Below are 19,584 nucleotides of genomic sequence, written 5' to 3' on the forward strand. Positions count from 1 at the left end.
AAGGTAAGCATCCAGCACGAGTCCTACACACCACTGCCAAATCAAATAAGCTTTAAAAAGAAGACCAAAAAAAATAAAACAAACTATTGCAGCATTTACAGGGAAGAACCAAAGAGCACACTGACTGTACACAGCATGATGTATACTGTATGCCAAATTGATTGACTTCTTCAGTGAAATGATGACAGTATTCAATTCAATTCAATTCAATTCAATTCAATTCAATTCAATTCAATTCAATTCAATTCAATTCAATTCAATTTTATTTGTATAGCGCCAAATCACAACAGAAGTTGTCTCAGGACACTTTCCATATAGAGCTGGTACAGACCAAGCTCTTTTATCTACAAAGAAACCAACAATTCAGCATTCCCAAATTGGTTTTATTCAAAATAGTGATATATTTATGAGTAATGGTAAATTAAAACAAACAAACAAAACAAAGTCTCCCAACAAAAAGTGGAGTTACCAAACTATTGCTTTAATACACACACTCCCACATGCAGGTGCAGGATAAATCCTGCATAGTTTCTCCATCTTATCTTTCAACCAGTTAAAATTTTCTACCTTGTAATGATTTACATTTACATTTCAGCCACAATTAAGCAAGAAGAGATGCCTCTAACACAAACTTGGTTATATGGTTAAATGACAAACACATTATACAAGCGACAGCAATTTTAAGCAAAAGGGTTGACCCACCACCAAAATTCTCAACACAGGTTTGGAACTTGGAATAACATCATTGGTGTTTGCAATCAAAGCTGTGAAGTGGGCATTACATTTTAAGTCATAGTGATCTGACACACAAACACAGACTCTCTCTGTAGCCCAGTCTTCAGTGATAAATGAAAATGTACCTCAAATTTATGTGTTCCAAAATTTGTGATTAAGCCTTCGAAATGCTGCCTTCTGGCCTTTTATGAAGGTGTCTTAAGACTTCATAAAACCTTTGTAGAATTTTCTTTTGACACTTGTGCAGAAAGTTGTCCATTAAACTGGGGTGTACCACCTCCACATTTGATGATATAGGAAAGCTGTATAGGCGATAACACAACTTCAAACTGAGAGAAATCACTGTTGTTTACACTTTCCAGAGGAGCTTTTAGGACTTTGAGGACTCTTGTTGGAGCCTTTTTTACTCTTTCTGGATTTGTTCCGAGGGGTTTGGCCGATGACTGTCTGAAGCTCTACAGGGCTCACTTGACCACCACTTGCCACAGCCCCATGCATGTTATCAGGAGCTTCTGACTCAACATCTATTGAACCAACTTCAGTGTTCAGCGTTACCCCTGCTGCTTCACTCATATGTATACTCTCATTCTGAAGAAGGTAACCAGATTCCTCAGCTACCTCACTTGCAATAAAACTTGCAGTTCCTGTCTCTGCTGGTCCTGGGTCTGTTTCCAAAACTGAAGATATGGTCTGGTCCACCACTTTAATCTCTGAATAATGTATTGGTGATACCTGACCAGATGCTTCCTCTAATCCTTCTCTAATCTCAAGGTCAAAAGTAACATCTGCCCTGCATTTTTCCAAAGTGAAATCTCCACCTTCACTCTGTTCACTTTTAATTGCATCTGTCTTCTGGTAATCAGACAGATTTGTTTCACCCTCAGCCACTTGTCCAGATGCCACTATGCTACCACTTGGTCCTGTGTCTTCACTGAATGTAGAAACCTGTCCAGTGGCCACCCTGAATGATGTCAGTTCCTCCGATGATGTGACCACATCATCCAAACCCTCAGTGTTAGCAGCCCCCACTAACTCTTGACCAATAGTATCTTGGCTGTCAGGAATATCGAGAGCTCTGCCACCTGTCTGAGAAGAGGCTATCTCTTGCCTTACTGTAGTAACTTCACAAGGCATCTGTTGAGTTTCAGTCACCTTTGGTGTTGCCGCCCCCTGGCTCATCTCTAAACATTCAGTATCAAAAGACAGAGAGTCCTCTTCTAGCATATGGTAAGGTTTAATACTTTCTTCCTCGTAAGAACTGCCTGATTTGTCTTCTTTTGCACCATCAACATCTTGGTCATCTAGCACGCATATATTTTTCTGTGAAGGTGATTTCACAATATCCTCCTTTTCTCTTTCATCTATGTTATCTGAACACATGAGATTATCCTGCGACTGAGGACTTGTTCCTGGTGCATCTTCTTCTTCTCTCTCTTCATCTTGGTCATATGAAATGCACATTTTTTGCTGTATGAATGCTGCCTCTTTCTCTCCATCACTTACACTGTCATCTGAGATGAGCTCATCTTCCATTTGAAAAACTGTATTGGGTGCATCTTCATTTTCACTGTGTTCATCTTCATCTGAGATGCTAGTCATTCGTTGTACAGATGACACCTCTTCCTCCACTATATCCTCTTCTTTCATTCCACCTCTTATGATGCCTTCTGAGATGAGCTGATCCTCCAATGGCGGACTTCTTCCTGAAGGAGCTTCTCTTTCAATCTCTTCATTTTGGTCTCCTGTGATGCTAACATTTTGCTGTATGGGTAAGGCCACTATCTCCACAATCTCGTCATTATCTGAGATTAAGGTGTCATCCAACTCAGAACTCATGCGTGATGCATGTTCTTTAGCACTCTCTTCATCTTGGTCATCTGAGAAGCCTATATATTGCTGTACTGGTGACACAACAACCTCATCTTCCTCTTCATCAATAATGTTGTCATCTGAGATGAACTCTTCCTCCATTTCAGAACTTGTGCTCAATGCATCTTGTTTCTCAGTCTGTTCATCTTGGTCATCAGACATACTGAAACTTTGCTGTGACTCTACTGCCCTTACAATTATCTCCTCTTTCTCTCCATCACTTAAACTGTCTCCATATGACTCAACTTGATACTTGTCTGCTTCTGATCCTGCTGTTATATTTTCTTGATCAACATCATCTTCCTTGTACTCAAACTCTTTTGCTGTATGTAGATGTTGATCTAATGTTGAAATGGTTGGCACATTAGAGCCCTCTACATGTGCTTGTGTAATTTCTTCCGATGCTGATATCAAATTTGGATCATCCAGATCTCCTTCCTCTTGATTTGTTAAAATCGTAGTGATAGTGTGCAGTGACATTTTTGCTTCAGCATCAGCAATATCTGTCTTTGAATGGCATTCATCATTCTTATGTGCTTGACTATGATTCACCTGCCGTGCTGACATTGTTTCTTGATCAGGGATGGACCTTTCTTCAGACTCATTTCCAGTGTTTGTTGAAATCTCATTTAGAGGAGTTGCTGGCAATTCAACACCCATAGCATTGAGTCCCACTTCAGAATCCAACAGTTGCTCCTGCTCAGCCTTAACCTCTTCATGTGCAGTACTGCTAACAGTAGTCATTTCCTCCATATTCTCTTCTGCCAGGATACTATCAGAAGTGGTAATAAGCTGATTTGTTTCTAAGTCTGAAACAACTTTCTTTGCTGGACTGACATCTTCATCAAGCCCCCTTCCACTCTGACCCTCCATGCTGTCATCTGATTGAGAATCTGACCCAACATCAAAACTTCTGTCATCTGGACCTTCAGCTATGCTGAGCTGAACAGGTTTTCCTGCTTCTTGCATGTCTTCTTTCAAAGGCACTGCTTCCTGTCTACCCATACTTTCTTCTGCGCTATCATATATTTGATCGTCCACAGTAGTCAATTGGCCTGAAGTGGAAGTGGCTTCCTTTCCTTGAAGAAATGTTGATTTCTCTTCGTTCTCTTTTTCTGTCTTTACAAAATTACTGACATTTGATTCAGGTAGGAAATCTTCTGTGGTGGACATTTTAGTAACCATATATACATCTTCCTCAGGAAAATCCTTAGAGGGAACATGATTGTCCTGCTCTTGTGGTTGTGGAGCTTTAGCTTCTTCCTCTATATTGTCTTGTGGGTCACTGGATTCTGTTGTCTGACTTATCACATCTGTAAATTTGCTTGATGGAGCTTCAGTGATTTTACTCAGCTGATTGGGCACAGTGTCATCAATTGTATCTCCCACTTTCTCTGCTACTATGTCAGGCTTCTCAAATGATGTTTGTAGTACATTGGGCCCTGGTATTGATTTCACAGAATCTTCCTCAAGATTTAAATTTGAAGATTTTCCTGATTGGAGACCCTCGTTGTCATCAAGTGCAATTTGGACCACCTCACCAGCATCTTTATCATCTAAAGTTGTGTGTTGCTTAGATGAGTAGATCATCACATCTTCTGATTGCTTTTCTTCAACTGTGTCATCATGCATATTCTGAGCTGGATCACTGTCATCCTTAACCTCTTCATTTGAAGGTGGATGAGTTTCAGTGGTTTCATCAGAATATATGGTATTTACAACACTGGTAGTGTTCTTTTCGTTTGGTGAATATATGCTACATACTTTTGGAATATGACTTGCTTCCACTGATTGTTCCAGTGGATTAATTCCTTGGAACTGCTTTACACTTACCTGCCTAATCCCAACTGGATTCATCCCAGCTGGCCAAATTCCAGCCTGTGTAACTTGTGGCTTCACTGCCATTACATGTCCCATTCCCATTTGTGGCTGTCCAACACCAGCTCCCAAAACAGTGACTGGCCCTGACTCCATATGCCCAGGCTGCCCTATCCATGGTTGCCCCAAATTTCTATTTACTGCAACAACGACACCCTTTGTGGGAACAGGGTGTCCTGGCAGAATGGTGCGCACATTCCCCTGGGCTGCTGGACCTAACACCCCCTGAGGAGGAGCAGCCTCTTTTACCAGGATAGCACCTCTGGGCAAAGTACCCCGAGATGAGCCTGGATCCACCCCCTGCGCCTGACCTGGACTACTCCCATCCTTAACTAACATATAATTACCATTAGGATTTGGCCCTAAAATTTTCCAACCATCCACTGGAACTGTGCCCTGAGACACACCTTGGCTAATAGGTAGCAGCAGGGTGGGGTTGACTGGACTGATGGGGCTGACAGGGCTTTTGGAGCTTTCAGTGCCCTGGATAACTAGCCCAGGAGGAGAGCCAGGGGAGCCACTGATAACAAGTCCAGAAGAAGGACTCTGGGGCCCAGTCACTACATACATACCTGGAGCATTGGCTCTATGGGTCACATCTGGCAGCAGAACTGTGTTCTGGAGCTGTGGTTGAACTACTAATTGCATGGGCTGTAATACAGGGGTGGTCGTGTAGTAAACTGGCTGCTGCTGCTGCTGTAGTACCACTGTCTGAGCTTGATGAGGCAGAGTGGCAAACTGACTGATGTTAGTAACACTGGGACGAGGAAGTGTCATGGACGGTAGGGCAGTGCTTCCAGTACTGATGGATGATTTGGAAATGTTATTGGAGGCCATGACTTTCTCTGTCTTTATTTCGGTATGTTTTGTCTCAACACTTCGCTCAATTTTGGGTTTAACAACTGGTTTAACAATATCAACTGTGGTTTTGACAGCACCTGCTACTTTGTGTGTCAGGGATGGTTTGGGTTTGGGTGTTGGTGTTGGAGGCGAGCAGATCTCAGCTAGAGTCCTGAACTTTGGCCCAAGGTCATTCAGGAACTGCAGGTCATTGTCAGGCTCCAGGAGGCTGCAGCAACCCACTGAGCCAGCAGGGGAGCCCTGGCCCTCAAAATCATACTCCAACAGACCATCCTTCACTGGCACCACACACTCTGCTTTCTGTTTAGGGCAAATAAACACTGGTCAACAAACTCTGAATATATGTTTGTATGTCAAAAAATCTGGTTAAAAAAACAAACACAAGAAACAAACAAACAAACAAAAACAGCTGCATGAAAATCAAATAATACCTGTGAGTAGTAATTATTTAGAAAAGCATCTGGTAGAGCTATATCCTCATACAGAGCTGGTGTGTTTTTGGCACCAAGGGTTTGCCTGCTGAATGTAGCACTGCCATAGCCATGGTTGAACGATTCCCTTGAAAACTTGTAGGTGTTATCAACCTCCATCAGACTTTGGCTGGCTTCCTGAAACTTGTGCACAGATTCACTGTAGACTCTAGATGTCTGATGAGATTCTGTGATTTTTGAAGGAATGCTGTTGAAGTTTGGTGCTGTTGCCATCTGAGCATTCTTTTGGGTACTCATCATGATAGGAACACTTTGGAGTGGCACTTCCTAAAAAAGAAAAGAAATAAAATGTTAGCTATCAACACATATTGCGTATGATTTTGACTTGGTATTGTGGGTGTGGTGTCAAAACAACATGTAAGTCACTATGGCTCCCTTAAAAAGACAAACATGCCAGCCAACCTTATCCTCGCCTCTGCCTTCAGTGTGGTAGGATATGAGGTGTTCTTTGGCGTCAAATGGCATATCACTGAATTGGTCAGGAAAGATATTGTCTATTCCCCCACACTGACAGAACATCAGGAGAAGAGGGATCACTGCAGAAATGCAAAACATTCAGATCAAAGCAAAGCAAAAAAAAAAAAGAAAATGTTCTGGTATTTTTTCATTCTTGTGTCAAGATTTTCTAATTGCAATTTATGCTACAGTGACAAGAATAAACTGACTGAATAGACTGTTGAGGATCTTCGAATGTTAAATTTCTGTTGAATCAAATAGGTGTCAGAGAGATAGTGACCGAAGGCTACGTCATTTTTGAAGCTGCACTTGAAGTATTCAGTCCAATACAACACCACCATTGCATACAGTAATGCAATACACAATGATTTAATATCAGTAAGTGTACATAATGGCTTGCTAAAAACTAGAATAACATTATACAGAGAACTAAATAATGCTATGCAGTATTGAATTAAAACCATCCTGAATATTTTTGAAGGAAAATTATTTAGCCTGCGCTTAATGCCTCTTCCACCTGACATCTGTGCTTGCTTACCTAATGCAAAGAGGTCTATGTCATACACAGTAAATGTTTGTATATTTAGTACCAAATCATAGTGGGTTAGAGTTATCTCAGGGCACTTTTCATATAAATACTCATAATGATATTATTTACAGAGACCCAACAATTCCAGTCATAAGCTTAGTTGGGTATGCAGTATACTTATACACTTTGTACTGGGTTTGTGTTTATATGATCTGGTAATAATGTGTATTAGTGTGTTTGAGAAATCTGAACTCACACAGCAGTAAGCACATTGCTGCTAGCAGCAGGCCGATGGCTGGCGCAGAGAGCACAGATGAGGTGGTTGATTGTCTGGCTGCCTGGAAACTGCAGTCCTCTGTTTCCACACAGGTACAAACATTCACAGTAAAAACCTCATTGGCTGGGCAGGACAGACCCTTAGCGTCCGAGACTTTCACCTGCAGCTCATAGAAGCCAGGCCACAGCTTCTCACTTGAGTGAAGAGCGGCACTAGTCTCTAGACAACAAAGAAGAGAGGGCTGTCAAACTCACACTGTATTATTACCATTAGTTGTAACTTTAGTAATAATACTAATAGTGCAATAATAATACTACTATTTTTACTGTATGCTACCATAAGACACATTAAATAGACTATGAAGTCCTTATTTTGAATGTGTATGTCAGGTTTTAAACTGAATTAAATTTCATACAAATGCTATTATTTTGGTTGGACATTCAAATTCAAAATCTTTATATGAATTCTCTGATTAAGGAATGAACTCCTCCATACAGAGGCAAAGTTTAACCCGAGTTTGCAATTCGCTTTGCTTTTTGTAACTTCATATGCTTAAACGCTTATTACATTTTCTTACCATTGATGACTTCTACCTCCCAGCTTCCTTGTGTCCCATCAGGTATGACTGTGAATGTGAATGGAGCAGCGTTGGGGCTAACATCTTCATCAAAGCCAGTGACATATACAGTTTTTTTATCAGAGCACAGACTGCTGTGACTGGTGGTCAGGGTTGGACAGTGGTCGTTGGAGTCAGTCACTTGAATGGCTATTGTTCCAGTGGCTGTCTTTGATGGCATGTCTGAGGATGACAACAGCTTAGTTTGTTAAACAGTACAGCACATGTACACCACAAAGGTCCACTCTGGAGTGTGGAGGTGAAGTCAGTAGTGAACACCTGTTTCTTACTGCAGCTTAACACAAAACGAATGACTCGAACTGGAAGTCTTGAACATTAGTTGGTCCTTAATGTTAAAGGTGTTTTTCTAACACAGCAGGTCTGTTAAAACTGGCAGTGGATGTACAGTATTTCACCCTTGGGCTTCTTCTCAGTCTTTGGCTGACACACCCTGAATCACAGAGTGGTTTGGTGGGTTCTGTCAGAAATCAGTGCGCTTCATTTCATAAATTATGTCTGGCAACTACAAGTATGAACCACTCATCCAACCCATAAACGTACACATGATAAACCATACTGAGAGTCCTTCAGCACTGAAGGGAGACTGTTCAATCAGTAATTTTTCAAGAGGGAATACATTTTTGACAACAAGCCCACAGGATTTTAATACAAATAGTACAGTATTACCTTTGCTTATGGCCAGAATCTTGGCGATGTAGGTACCATTCACCACGAACGGTGACTCTCTATCTGGTTTCTTGTTGAGTTTAATCTCAGCTGTGTCTTCATCGACGGTGAACCAGTTATCTGGATCATAGGCTTTGGCATAACTGGAACCCAACAAATATGTAAGAAGAAGAGCAAAAACATTAAGAAAGTAATAAGGAGCAGTAAACTGTTTAACCAAATGCAGTGGAAATAATTAAAAAATAGGGAGAAACACTTCATCACTTTCTTGCAGAGAGGTAGATGAGAAGATTGATGCTGCATGATGATCTCATGTTTGCGTAAGGATGTAGCTGAAGCCAGAGGATGATTAGTTAGATTTTAGCATAAAAGACTGGAAGGAGAATGAAAAGTAAAAAAGTAGAAAAGTAAAATAAATAAATAAATAAATAAATAAATAAATAAATAAATAGAAAGAGCACCTCTATAGCTCACTAATCAACACTTTGTACCTGTTCCCCTCCTAACTGTAAAAGCATTCGTTAGTTCAAGGTTGGATTAATGTAATTGTTTACTATCAGGATGCCCCAATAAGTCTCTTAAGAGTCTCCAGCTGATCCAAAATGTACAGATCCACATGTACTGACATGAACTAGAAAAATATATTAAATCTCTCTCATATTAGCTTCTACTGGCTCCCTGTCAAATCCCAAATAGAATTTAAAATGCCTCTCCTCATCTACAGAGCCCTTAATGGTCAGGTAAGGAGCTGTTACCCCACTAGAACACTGTGATCCAGAATGTAGGTTTACTTGTGGTTCCTGAAGTCTCAACACTAGAATGGGAGCCAGAGCCTTCAGCTATCAAGCTTTTTTGTCTCTCTTGTCTCTTCTTGTTTTCTGCATATCCCCCTGCTGCACCCTCTGCTACAATTCTTTTTCCTGTTCTTCTTCTTCTTTGCTGTTAAAGGGGAAGTCTTTGCTCATGGTGGGAAGGGCTGGGTCTCTATAAACAATACTGTAGAGTACAGTCTAGACCTGCTCTGATTTGGCACTATGTAAATAAAAATTTGATTGACTTCCTGGCTCAAGCTACATACTTTGTACACAGACAGGAGAGTGACCAGTGAGTACCAATCTTCTTGTTCAGCTCAAAGCAAAAAAGAAAATTGTTGACCTATTTCTTTAAATAATTAATTGTTGCCATTTTTTCCCTGCTATTGGCATAGCTCTAGGGATGGTAACATCAATAAAATATCTATATCTAAGATATCTCAGCAACTATTAAATGAATTGTCATGAAATTTGGTTCAGATGCTTTTGTCCCTCCAACTTTGATGATCCTCTGACCTTTCATACAGCCATCATGAGGTTTTGTTTTGAGTGAAATGTGTTTAAAACTTTTAGACCCATCATCATCATCAGGTGAAAATCTTATTTTGTCCAATACAAAACATTACAGAGCTACTAGCTTGGTAGAGTCATCTTGTTTAAAGTTCTGTGACTGACTAACCTGACATCATCAGCTGGTTTTCCTGTATCTGGATCAACAGCAGTAAACACTGTGAGCACACCATCCTTAGGTTGTTCGTTTGGATCTTCTGATACAGGAACTTTCTTGGTGCTAGGTACAAATGCTGGGCCCTCTGGCATATTATTCACTGTTATCTTAACAGGATAGCTTTTCTGTGGTGCATCTGGCTTCGGCTTTGTCCCTGGTCCTGGTTTGTCCCCTGGTTTGAGTCCACCACCCACCCCAGGCCCAGGGCCAGGCCCTGCCTCAGGCTTAACACCTGCCCCCCCTCCTGCATCCCCCTTTGGGCCTGCACCAGCTCCAGCTCCTGCTCCTGCTCCAGCTCCAGCTCCAGCTCCAGCACCAGCTCCAGCACCGGCGCCAGCACCAGCTCCAGCTCCAGCTCCAGCTCCAGCTCCAGCTCCAGCTCCAGCACCAGCTCCAGCTCCAGCTCCAGCTCCAGTAGGATCACCTTCTCCAACCTTAACGCCCACATCCATCACTACAGCTTCACCTCTCACAAAAGGAGCTACATTCTTAATATGCAGGCCAAGCTCGAGATTCTTGACTTCTTCAAAATCCAGTGGCTGTTTGGAATGGAAGGTAAATGCGGTTGAGAGAGAAGACAGCAAAGGGATAAGATACAGCAAAGCAAGCCATAATATTTAAAGTCACATCACACAAGTCTAAGTACCTTGATCAGCTTCAGGATGCCCTCATTGGTTTTATTGTCTGTCTCAATCGAGAAGATTTTATTCTCATTTCCTTTGGTGATGGTAAAGATAGTCAGCCAGTTTTCTGAGTGTTCAAGGTCTTCGTCCACAGCTTTGATTCTCATCACAGTTACATCTGCAACATTTTCATCCACAGAGCCAGTGTACTGTAAAGAGAACAAGATTCAAATCATAGCCATCATGACTATGAATGCTGGAAACAGACTGTTCAGCTGTCAGTGAACACTGGACCAAAACCCCTCACTGTATTGGAAGACGTCAAAGGACATGGAGCAAGAGTGAGTGGATGGTCAGAGGGAGCTAAAGGAGGCCAGACAGTGGCTCATGACACCTGAGCCACCAGAAGCAGTTGAAAACTCAGGCGGCTAGTTAATAGACTTTTATATTACATTTTTATGATCCGTATTATGTTATCACAGACAAAGAATTTACTTCTTTCTCAAATATTGGAAGGAGTTCCACTAAACTCCAGGGATATCGCTTTTTTTAGTTCAGCTCATGCTGACAGGTTCTTGTGCAAATTTGTTGATTCTACATTAAGTCTGGAAAAACATAAATTGAATTACAGGAAGTAAAATTCAATAAAATATGAGTTGTATTTTGAATATAAAGTAATGAAAGATGTTATAATAAGCTAACGACCTATAACTTTGCACTGGTCATTACTGGCATGATTTAATAAGGAGTTGTTAATGAAAAAAACTACAAAATGATGCTATTATTTTGTAATAAATGGAAATGTAGTATTCAATGAATTTGGACCTTGAACTTATTGGTTAGTTATGCACTGACAAGTAAAAAAGAGGGATTATGAAGAGGGATGATGTGCTACAATGGAAAATTGTTGTAAGTTTTAATATGTTCTGTCAGTCATTAATGTGAAAATGCACTTTATTTAAAATATGCTCCGCTCCAGGCAAATTTCAAGTTCAAGATCCAGCCGTTTTTTTCTGTATATCTCTTGTCTGTTAATGCAAACTATCGTGAAGGATTTTCTTATGATTCTGCTCTCCTCAAAAGTCATAGCAGACATTTTGACTCCATTTTCAGGGCCCATTAATGCAAATGGTCTGTTAAACAAACACCTACCCAAAAACTAACAAGAGGAAATGAAAACTAAGAAAAAAAGAGGTCAAAGAAAATAAGCAGGGCTGATTTATGTTGCATGTGTGTGTGTGTGTGTGTGTGTGTGTGTGTGTGTGTGTGTGTGTGTGTGTGTGTGTACTGTATCAGCTATATACCTCACCTCAGATTGTTCCAGAGTGGGGACGTTGTCATTGATGTCCAGAACCTTGATGTTCACAGTTCCTGTCCCTGTTCGCCCCCCTGCTGCCCCTCCCAAATCGGTCCCCTTTACAATCAGTTTGTAGAAGTCATTGGTCTGTCGGAGGAAAACCAGTAAACCAAAATGTGTTGACTGAAGCTCATTAGGTCTGTCAAGTTCAACAACAGTGTTGTCTTTACAGCGTGAGGGGCCGTAAAACTTTCTTTGATTTCACTCTGAATTTGAGTTTTGATCAATATTTTGCTCCACTCAAGGAAATGGGATGACTCCTTTTTGTAGGTGCTGTGAGTAATGTTTTCTCTAAGCTAATAATTTAATTCATTAATTTCACTTGTCAGGCAGATCAGTCATACAGATCTTATAAAGCTTTTAGAAGTAGCTTGCACAGAAAGGCTGCAACATATATGTGAAGCGTGTTTATGTGCAGTGAGCAGCAGCCTCACCTCTCTGTCCAGTTTGGGACTCTTGACATACAGTTTGCCTGTCTTTGAGTCTATCTTGAACATGTGACCCGTGCCTGCTGGCTCCTGACTGACGATGCTGTAGGAGATGTCTGAATTAGTTGTCCCAGCTTGGTCCTTATCTTTTCCCGTGATCTGCATAACAAAGGTCCCTGCAGTGGATCACAGCAGGACAAGACCATTTCAGGAGAATCCATCAAATGAGTGTTCAGAGGACCTGCTCACACATACAGTGTGTCTAGCCAGTGTTAGTAAAACAGACTGTGATCACAGTTCCACAGGGAGATGGTTAATGTTAAAAAAAAAAAAAAAGAATACAGGACAAGGAGCCAAGTGATGAAGTCAGAGGTCACATGGTTTGTAAACCTAAATATCCTCTAGTTTGAGGGAAAAGTGCTCTTTTGGATGCCCCTATGATAAATAAAACATGCTGTCCAGGGTGCCCTTCCATTGGAGAAAATGTGATGCAGTGTCATCTGTCCTGCATGCCAGAAAAGTTGTATTATTTAATATCTTATTCGCATAATGACAGAATTTTAATTTAAACAAGGATTTGGGATCAGTTTCACCATAAATGCGTCACAACTTTCTGCACCCTGGTGCCCCACTTCATGTAGCTGGTGCCCTTTTCTTTTTCCTTTTTCTCGCTGCCCCTCAGGGAGCCTGAGTCCACCACTGTGGCAAGCTGATGGAGAAAACAGGTGTTATGGCAGTACCTTCTTTGCTTTCCTCTGTGACGTTGCCAGCATGCATCTCAAAATAAGGATCATTGTCGTTCTGGTCCACGATTGTGACAGGCAGTGGGATGTTGGCTTCAGCTGTGGTCCCATTTTTGTATTTTGCCATCCCTGTTAGCTGCATGAATTACATGAAAAGTTGGGACAGTGTTAGACAATCCATTATTGAGCTTTTAAGATGTGAAGGAGTAATACAGAAACACAGGTACACATTCATTGAATTTTGATAATATCTTACAGAGATTTCAGCCACCTCTCAGCATGGATCAGCACATGGAATTTGTTTGAACGGTAATCTCGTCAGCAAACTGAACAACTGAGCAAACTCCATCCACCAATGAAGGCTGCATAATGTGGCTGGACGCCACAGAAGGAATGGAAGCTATAGATTCTCCACAAGGTAGAGCTGTTCACTTACTGTCAGGCCATTCCTGCCAACACGTGCCACCTGACACTACAGCTGTTCCATGTACTCATATTGACTTGACTGTTCCAGTCCACTGGGTTAGTAGAATTTATATGACTTATGACTTAAGTGGCCAACTTACCTGACTTAGCATTATAATAATGCAGTTCACCAGATGCCCCTGCCATCAGGCTCCATTACAGAACACATATTAAGGTGAATGAAACTGTGGTGCCAATCATCTTATGCAAATGTGACTTCTCTGCTCTGTCTGAACCAACATGATGCTCCACTCTTTCTTTCTCTCCTTTATTTTCCTCAGCGTTATTTTAAGAACATGCAAAATGACACAGTTTAAGACAGTTTAAAGCCACACCTGCTTTGAACACCAGGCAGAACAAATTTTGTTACTGACTGTTATAATCTCTACCATTGCCATTTCCAATTAGCTGCTCTCTTTGGTCTCTGTCTGATGGAGGCTCTCTGCCTCAATGTACGCATAGCATAAGAAGTTATGCCTTGGATCATCTCCCTTTGAACATTATCCAAATTTTGTGACAATGAATTCCTGTTACCATTCACTCCTTTGTCTGTGCTCTGTATCTGGAGTTCAGCCATTAATCTCAGACGTTAACAATTTTGTCTTTAAGAGGTACAAATAATGTGTGAGGGGAGGCAATGTGACATTCAGTTAAGTCTTGGATTGAAGGAAACTGAGCTGTCCATACAGTGCAGTACAAGGCACAGAACTTATTTCATGAAAGACTTACATTGAAAGATGGATGCTCCTCCCGGTCCACAATACCAGTGATGCGTACAAACCCGGTCTTATGGTCCACCACAAAGAGGTTGTAGGGTGGCTTGTCAGCTCCTGGTCCAGAGAGGTAATACTCCACATCTGCAAATCTGTCATTATCAGAGCGAATCTGACAACAAAACACAAACAGAAAATTCTAGGATTTGCTTTGATCATCATTATTTTTCTCCTTTTATGCTAAAACTGCAATGTATTTACAATATACTGTATTTCCACATAGCAGATTTTTTAAATCCGTAATGGCTACTGTTGAATAGCACCATAAGAACCTCTTCAGCCATTGCTATGGGGCAGACATTCTACCACTTTAGAGTCTTTGATTTTTTTCACTCCGGAAGAAAATATTCCAGCATCTTCAGTGAAAACTAAAACACAAAATGGTTTATAAAACCTCATATATATATATACAAATTCTACACAGGAATTATAGCTGACTAAAGGTGCAATTCAAAATCACATTACGTTCCAAGAATCCATTACTGTACATCATCCTTCTCCAGCTCTGCTTATTACTTTCACTATGTTCCACTCTGAGCTGGTTCCTAACCCTAAGCCCTCGGTCTAAAAGGAGATATATTTGGCACTTTCACACAGTTAAATTGCACTTCTCTGGGAGCACATATCAGGCTTTATCCCACAGCCAGATTCCTTATAATGGAAGACTGAAGACTCAAACTGATCAAAGTGATTTGTTTCTAACAAGTAGAAACAGGTTTTTCGCGGCAGTTTGTGGCAGACTAGTCACTGACACAACAGAAGCCGGTTCTTTGTTTCACATGTTTGAGAATGTCATCTATCCAAGTTTATCCAGGCACCTTGCCAGCGTTATAATAATGTCACCATATGCTAATTGTGAGAAATAAGATTTTAATGAGCAAAAACCAGATGACCTTGGCAATGAATTCCCTTTTGGTGTAGTCAACGTTCTCCACAATCTTGGCAGGAGGGAGGATCCACTCTCTTTTCTTTCTGATCGGTGTCTCTGGCTTGTCCTCTCCTGCCTCAACTCTGAGCATCTGAAATCAAATAGCAGACGAATGCACCCTTACTGAGTTAGAGTTGCACTGCTTGGATACAAGTTAATCTATGGATTAGAATATGTGCTGTGGTGTTACCGATCCACTATTGAGAAAGAGCAAAATAGAATCATCATGTTGGAAGCCATGGGAGTCAGTGATGTGTCGCGAGTGAGCGAAATGGCTCTTAGAGCTGCCTCTTTGAAGTGAACCATCAGAGCTCCTGTCTGGGAGCCAGAGCCGCTTTGTTTTTTTTTTGTTTTTTGTTTTTTGTTTGTTTCTCCACTTTTTTCTTTTCAAGCCGCACGTGATTGATCAACTACATGATGTGATGCGCACTGGGGGGGGGGGTTACAGACATAGCGCACATACACACACACATGCATGCATGCGCGCGTGCACACACACACACACACACACACACACACACACACACAGACAGCAGTCAGGCAGTAATGTACATGTACATGTAATAATTACACATTAAGCACAATATTATTATGTCAAAAATAATGATTTTGTTGAAGTGTGTGTGTGCGCTTTTAAAGGACAGGAGAAAAAGAGATGAGTTTAAGGTGTGGTCCAGCTCCACAACACTGACTTTAATAACATTAATATGAATTGTCAGCACTCCAGCACTGAAAATGAATGACTGTTTGCCATTCAGCCCCTGGGCACACTGTGTAAAGATGAAACTGTGGTCCTGTGGCAACACCGAAACAAGCTAAGAGTTGGTATCTTGTATTTGGGGCCCTGCTGATGCCAGCTGTGACATGATTCCATGATTTTGTGGTGTCGTGTGAATGTGTCAAGTTAAAAGCTGTGGCTGTTGCTGGAGGTGTAGTGCTGTCAGGTTCAATACTTGGAGTCTTGTTTGACAGGAGTGAAATGGTGCAGTCAGTGGATAATGGCCAAGCACACTGTGTTCAGCTAGCCACTAAAAGTTCCATTAATTGCTTCATTTAACCCTGCATGGGTGTGGTGATCGGGGTGAGGATGGAGCTGGCAGAGTGGAAGTTTGATAAGTGTTGTTCCACAGACAGACACACATTGACCCAGTTTAGCACAGTATGTGGAAAACAAACAGAGCAGCCTACTAACTAGAGGAAGCTGCTGATTGTAATATTGCCAAATATATTGTTAAATCATATTTATTATGAACTGACAAACTGGCACATGTTACAGCAAGCATGGTGTTTTTCTTCTTGCTCTGTCAATAATCTCTCAAGACAAGCGTGACAGTGGTTGGTGCTGGGAGGGGCGCGACCCACGGGTCTACTGTTTTCACTCAGGTGTTGTTCAGAGCAACAAAATCACTGTGCCTCATCATGTAAATTCAACATTAAGAATGCTATAGCCTAAACAACTTTCTCTTCTCCTGCCCCTCAGTATAGGCCAAGCTCTGACTTGGCCTCTAACAAGCCTTCATACAAGACAAATATGCATAGAAGCAGAAGTGTCTGCGAGGAGTGTGTAGCTGTGTTATAGTAAAAAGTCATTTGGTCAAGTTTGAACATTTTCGAACACCAAAGGAATTCATCAGACTATGGCCACTTCGCCAACACAATTTTCTCTGCTTTTGAGCAAGCTCTCGTGCTACCAAGCTGAGCCACTAGCATTTGTACTAAGAGTTAGACACCACTAGCTGTGTAAGCAAATTTTCACAGTTACTCTTCAGGAAAAAATGCCTTCTGGTTTACAGATATCTCTGTGAATATGCTTTCTGGACAGAGTTGGTTGAAGTGTTTTGCGTGGTCAATCACTGAAGATTTTAAGGGAGAAATATGTGATACTGCTGAGGCTCATGTTTATTTAAACACTGATGAAGGATGTAATGCACTGAAATATCATATTCTGGCAGGAAGGTAAGCTACTGTCTGTAGCTTCAACAGGCCTGTTTCACAGCACACATGATATGTGACAGCAGATTACAGGTTTGTGATAAAATGAAAGACTGAATTCAGTTTGAAGGTCCTGGTTTTGTTCATGCTGTCACACTGTTATGCGGTCACAGTCACATTTGAGTAGTACAGAGCCATTTTGAATGCGGTTAATAACTCCTCTGCTTTTCCTATTAAAAACAGGTCAGAGAATAGGTTTGACTAATTTCTGCTTTGTTGTCATCTACAGACTCTCAGCAGGTTTTACAACTTGCCTGACAGAAACAGTCCCCTTCACTTCTGTGTCTATTTTCTGTCTCACTTGTCTAGTGATTTATATAATGAGTTGCTATGTGGATATTTTAAAAGATATAGCAATGTTAGAAATTACACATACATATATGTTTAGATCTTTGTTTGCTGTTCAAATGTTAAAATACTGGTTAATACTGTAACACAGTCCATCAGCACAATACTGTCTCTAGCACACAAACACAATCAACAGGCTGTAAGATAAGATAAGATAAGATAAGATAAGATAAGATAAGATAAGATAAGATAAGATGCGACTTTAGTGATCCCACAGCAGGGAAATTCAGTCCTTACAGGGAGCAAGTCTTACAAAGAGCAAACACAGTGGCATAAAGAGGTCAAAAAAAAAAAAAAAAAAAAAAAATATATATATATATATATATATATACAAGATACAGAATAGAAAACAACTATGCATACTAAATGCCAAAAGAATTCTACTGCCATGAAAGTACTATTGACAATATTCTTATGAGAAATAACTACTATTGTCATATGTTGCATTGCACTTGAGAAATACTAGGTCTATGTATATGCACAATATATACAGTTTCTAAAAATACTGTTGTATGGATAATAAATAGTGCTGCCACTCGCACGGCGTCATTAGTACATTACTATTAATTTTATTTATCAAGTGAAATCTTTTCCATAAATGCTCTTTTTTTAAATCCTTGATAAATAATGGACTATAGGCCGCTAAGGTCATATGTTTCTAAATGTACAGTTTTCATATCTAGATGAGACTTCTCATGTTTGATGAGGGTGAAAAGAGTGACCTTCAGCTGAAGAAGAGGACCACACTTTCAGACAAACTACTTTCTAACAAAATACATCAGCTTCTGAGTGGGATCAATTGTACATGAACGCCCATAAAACAATGAAGGAAATATGCTTAGAAAGTCACTCTAGGTTAAGATGTAACAATGGTTTAATATGATTGTGAGAATAGCATTCATCAAAGTTCACCAAACCTCAGCCTGACTTCAGGTGAACCACCTCCAATCGAAATGATTAGACTGACGCTATTTAAATCAAATACACTATCCATCAATATGAAACACGACACCACTCAAATAACACAGGAGCTGATTAAAGTGAATTATCTACATCTAAATCTAAATCTGCTTTTACTGTGGCAACTGATGAAATATATGCTGAAAAAAACAAAACATGCTTGACAGTTTAATAATACAGTATAGACACACTCCTTCAGGTCATCATTTTCTTATTCATCTGTTGCTCATGTCCACCTTTTAAATCCACTTTAACGTGAGGTGCACTTCATGTCCCCACATTCCCATACAATAGTTAGTGATGGCATGATTGTAGTTGTACAGTCTTATATAAAAAATTTCAAATGCCGTGTAGAACAGGTTGTGACCTTGGTTGGGTGAGGTGTCACTGAATAGAAATGTAATTGATAGTTCCCATTTACTTCAACATGTTTTGTCATGATCAGTAATTATTTTTAGTACCGTGCAATCTAGTTCACTTGAAGAATAAATCCCTCTTCTGTAACGACAGGTTCCCTCATGGCTTGCAACATGTCCTGGTGTGTCAGGGTGAAAGTTATCAATAGCTTCAGGGAGAATACTCACCAAGGCCAGCATGAACAGAAGCAGCAGGTCCACCTCAGCGACTGAGAGCCGAGCCATGACTGCAGGGAGGCCGCAGCATACGCCAGCCAGTCCTTTCCGCAGTCAGGTGGTCCAAACAGAGCCAAATGAGCAGCCTTAAATAAGTTCTGTTACGGACACACCTATGCCCTCTTCATCCCCCTCCCTTCACACTCACAACCACTCCTGGATGTGCAGCCCCCTCCTCCACCCACTCACACTTCATGTTAGTTTTTCAGTAATCACATGTGTGCGTGTCTCTCGAAGGTGTGTCCGCTCTCTGCTGTGCAGTGTGTAAGGCCACAGTTAGCCCACAGGGCTGAACATTTCATCAGAGTGATAAAGCCAAACAGGTAGAGCGCACTATAAAAACACTCCAGCTTCCTTAAGCTTAAATCAGTCACGCATTTATCAACCTTTTTTTTTT

The 19,584-nt window shown here is 40.8% G+C and overlaps 1 protein-coding gene across 1 annotated transcript; it reads right to left on the reverse strand.

Annotated features, from left to right (window-relative positions):
* Nucleotides 1-1,074: 1,074 nt before the first annotated feature.
* On the reverse strand, nt 1,075-19,227 carry LOC139330746 (uncharacterized). The gene is made up of 14 exons (XM_070961840.1): nt 19,140-19,227; nt 15,221-15,346; nt 14,284-14,439; nt 13,087-13,225; nt 12,353-12,522; nt 11,871-12,005; nt 10,585-10,770; nt 9,891-10,477; nt 8,400-8,542; nt 7,674-7,895; nt 7,076-7,315; nt 6,237-6,370; nt 5,775-6,101; nt 1,075-5,643 (listed from the first exon to the last, which is right to left on the reverse strand). The coding sequence occupies exons 1-14, from the start codon at nt 19,194-19,196 to the stop codon at nt 1,075-1,077; spliced, it is 7,191 nt and encodes a 2,396-aa protein (XP_070817941.1). The 5' UTR covers nt 19,197-19,227.
* Nucleotides 19,228-19,584: the final 357 nt, after the last annotated feature.

Source organism: Chaetodon trifascialis, chromosome 4 (assembly GCF_039877785.1).
Source record: "Chaetodon trifascialis isolate fChaTrf1 chromosome 4, fChaTrf1.hap1, whole genome shotgun sequence".
NCBI classification, from domain to species: domain Eukaryota; kingdom Metazoa; phylum Chordata; class Actinopteri; order Chaetodontiformes; family Chaetodontidae; genus Chaetodon; species Chaetodon trifascialis.

Excerpts from the sequence above, each read along its gene's own strand:
- LOC139330746 (XM_070961840.1), bottom strand. The coding sequence starts at position 19,196 with ATGGCTCGGCTCTCAGTCGCTGAGGTGGACCTGCTGCTTCTGTTCATG. Across the intron at positions 10,478-10,584 it reads GCATCCTGAAGCTGATCAAG|CCACTGGATTTTGAAGAAGT; the intron begins GTACTTAGACTT and ends CATTCCAAACAG. Across the intron at positions 6,371-7,075 it reads AGCAATGTGCTTACTGCTGT|TGATCCCTCTTCTCCTGATG; the intron begins GTGAGTTCAGAT and ends GCATTTCTGCAG.